Here is a 3023-nt window from a genome sequence, read left to right as displayed (position 1 = left end):
AAGAAGTATTTGATCCCTTGCTGACTTTCTGCGTTTGCCCACTAATAAAGATGTGATCATTCTGCACGTTTAAAGGTAGATGTATTCTAACATGGAGAGACAGAATATCAAAAAGAAAATCCAGAATATAACTTTAAAGAATATACATTAATTAATGTGTATTTCATTGAGGGAAATAAGTATTTGATCCCTCAGTATGCATTAGGAGTTCTGCCTTTCACAGAGCAGTTAGACACTCCCAATCAGCTTGTTACCTGAACTGAAGCCACCTGTTCTCACTACTCACTTGTGTGAAAAACACCTGTTCACAGAATCAGACAATCTGACAGATTTCAAGTCTCCAACATGGGTAAGACCAAAGAGCTGTCTCAGGACCTCAGAGTCAGGATTGTTGACCTCCACAAAGCTGGAATGGGATACAAAAAGATTAGCAAGGTGTTGGATGTGAAAGTAACAACTATTGGTGCAAATGTTAGAAAATTTAAAGAGTATAACATGACCATCAACAGACCTCGGCCTGGTGCTCCAAAGAAGATTTCACCTCGTGGGGTGACAATGCTCCTGAGAACGGTCAGAAATAATCCTCCAACCTCTCGTCAGGAGTTGGTAAATGACCTGAAGGCAGCTGGGACCACAGTGTGCAAGGAAACAATTGGCAACACTTTGCGCAACAAGGGACTAACATCCTGCAGTGCCCGAAAGGTACCCCTGCTCAAGAAGGCACATGTGGAGGCGCGCCTTAGTATGCCAATGATCACCTGAAAGATGAACCAAGTTATTGGGAAAAGGTTCTGTGATCAGACGAGACCAAAACTGAACTTTTTGGCCTCAACTCTACCCGCCATGTGTGGAGGAAGAAAAATGCTGCCTATGACCCCAAGAACACTGTGCCCACCATCAAGCATGGAGGTGGAGGCATCATGTTTTGGAGGTGTTTCTCTGCCAAGGGTACAGGGCTACTTCACCGCATCACTGGGAAGATGGATGGAGCCATGTACCGTACAATCCTGAGGGACAACCTCCTCCCCTCTGCCAGGAAGCTGAAAATGGGACGTGGTTGGGTCTTCCAACATGATAACAACCCGAAACACACAGCAAAGGCAACAAAGGATTGGCTCAAGAAACATCACATGAAGGTCATGGAGTGGCCCAGTATATTCAGGATTTTATTTTTGATATTCTGTCTCTCCATGTTAGAATACATCTACCATGAAACGTGCAGAATGATCACATCTTTATTAGTGGGCAAACGAAGAAAATCAGCAAGGGATCAAATACTTCTTGGACTCACTGTATATCTATCTTATATATATATATAGATAGAGATATATCTCTATCTATATATATATATATATAGAGAGAGAGAGAGAGCGAGATAAAACATTCTAAAACCCATCCTTTAAAAATGAGTCAGTCATTGAAATAAATAACAGTAAAAAGGATCAGTGACATGAAAATTTTATTCTTTTTATTTTGAATAATAGACATTTTTAGTCTTGCTGAAAACTGGAGCTTTTTAAGTTTCAGGTTAAACAAAGAACTTCAGATTTTATTGCTTCTTATCTTCCTGCTGTCCGTTGATGGAGGGTCAGATTTAAGGATCATAGAAATGGAAAAGAAAAGGAATTAAAAGCAAAGTATTGTAAACAGGAAAATGGAAGAATCAAACATATATGGCATAAATAAAGAAAAATACAAATGGTTTATCTTCATTGGGAACAAACTGGGAGAACGACGGGGGAGAAGACCCTCCTCCACGGACCTAGGAACCATCCGCGGTCCCCGTCTCCAAAGTTTGTCCATGAGCACACAAAGTTAACTGGTCTTTGTCACGTTTAAATGTTGCAGATAAAACTTCATCAGTGTTCAAGATTTAATGGACTTTATGGGAGAGCTCCAAGTCCAGAACCCCTGCTGACCCAAAAGAACACAGCAGCCCGGCTCACATTTCCTAAAAAAAAAAACCCAAAGATTCAGTGGAATGAAACAACGGGACATACTGCTGGTCCGGTTTCATCTAAAAAACTAACCGCATTTCAGAACCAGAACAAAATGCTGACAGTCAAACATGGTGGTGGCAGTATGATGTCTGGGGCTGCTGTCCTTCATCAACTGATGGTCCGTGTCCAGCCATCAGTACAGAACCTGAGGCCCCGGAACATTCTGCTTTAGCAGGACTGATCCAGCGCTGCTGCTGAATGAGCCAGAACCAAACTGAGGTTCTGATTGGACCTCATGTTTCCCACGGCGACCTCTCCAGCAGCTGATGATGATGATTCCAGAACCAGCTTTAATGTGACAGATGGCTGAGAGGGAAACAGGTAAAACCAAAGTCTGGTTTAAATGTTCTCCACCTCAGTGGAAACAGTCAGAGCCAACAGACGTCTCCTAATGTTTGGGAGCTTCAAACATCTCATTAATTCTCCATCAGCGCTGAGCCGCTGGGTTCTCAGTGGAAAGTGTCAGCAGCTCAGTAAATCAAGCGAAGCCTTGGAGGTGCTGCACTCTGACCACGTCTTCTTCCGTCTGACTGGATCCTGGAGAGTGTCGGGGTACGGAGGTCCGGGACGGCGGCCAGCTTCCCGTCGTCTCACCAGGTCATGTCCTCATTCATCATGGAGAGACACTGGGCCAGGTGGCTGTCCTGCTCCATCTGTGTGAACCTGAGAGGCGAGAACAAGCACAAGTGTTGGATGAGAAAACGAGTCTTCAGACCAAAGACTCCAGCGCTGATTGGAGTATGTCTGAGCGGCGGCCATATTGTCATCTTTGTTCTGAACACGACTTATTTACCTTCAGTTAAATGATGAAAGGCAGAGTCTGCTGCTGAAGCTAGCTCAGCGTTAGCTGCTCTGGAACAACAGCTGCTTTATGTCCCAAAGGCTGAGATCTAAAAAGACTCAGTCTGCCCTGAACGTCTCGTTGCCATGACAACCTGAGCTGCAGGAAAGCGACTGTAGTTTTAGACGCCCGTCAGATCACTCCCACAGACCAGAAACCGAATAACTGGACCTGCCGACGAA

General features: G+C 44.3%; 1 protein-coding gene across 2 annotated transcripts in view; it reads right to left on the bottom strand.

Annotated features, from left to right (window-relative positions):
• Window positions 1-1465: 1465 nt before the first annotated feature.
• Window positions 1466-3023, bottom strand: part of faap20 (Fanconi anemia core complex associated protein 20) — a 13143-nt gene continuing 11585 nt past the window's right edge. The window contains exons 4-5 of one of the 2 annotated variants that reach the window (XM_015390047.1): window positions 2581-2663; window positions 1466-2501 (exon numbers count right to left, since the gene is read on the bottom strand). In XM_015390047.1, the coding sequence (XP_015245533.1) occupies window positions 2591-2663 (73 nt within the window). In that variant the 3' untranslated portion in view covers window positions 1466-2501; window positions 2581-2590. Of the gene's footprint in view, window positions 2664-3023 lie in introns of both variants that reach the window. The other variant, XM_015390046.1, reaches the window with a different exon arrangement.

Source organism: Cyprinodon variegatus, unplaced genomic scaffold (assembly GCF_000732505.1).
Source record: "Cyprinodon variegatus isolate N-32 unplaced genomic scaffold, C_variegatus-1.0 Scaffold483, whole genome shotgun sequence".
Lineage (NCBI taxonomy): Eukaryota > Metazoa > Chordata > Actinopteri > Cyprinodontiformes > Cyprinodontidae > Cyprinodon > Cyprinodon variegatus.
The sequence above is the reverse complement of the archived record's forward strand: the minus strand, read 5'-3'. Positions and strand labels throughout refer to the sequence as shown.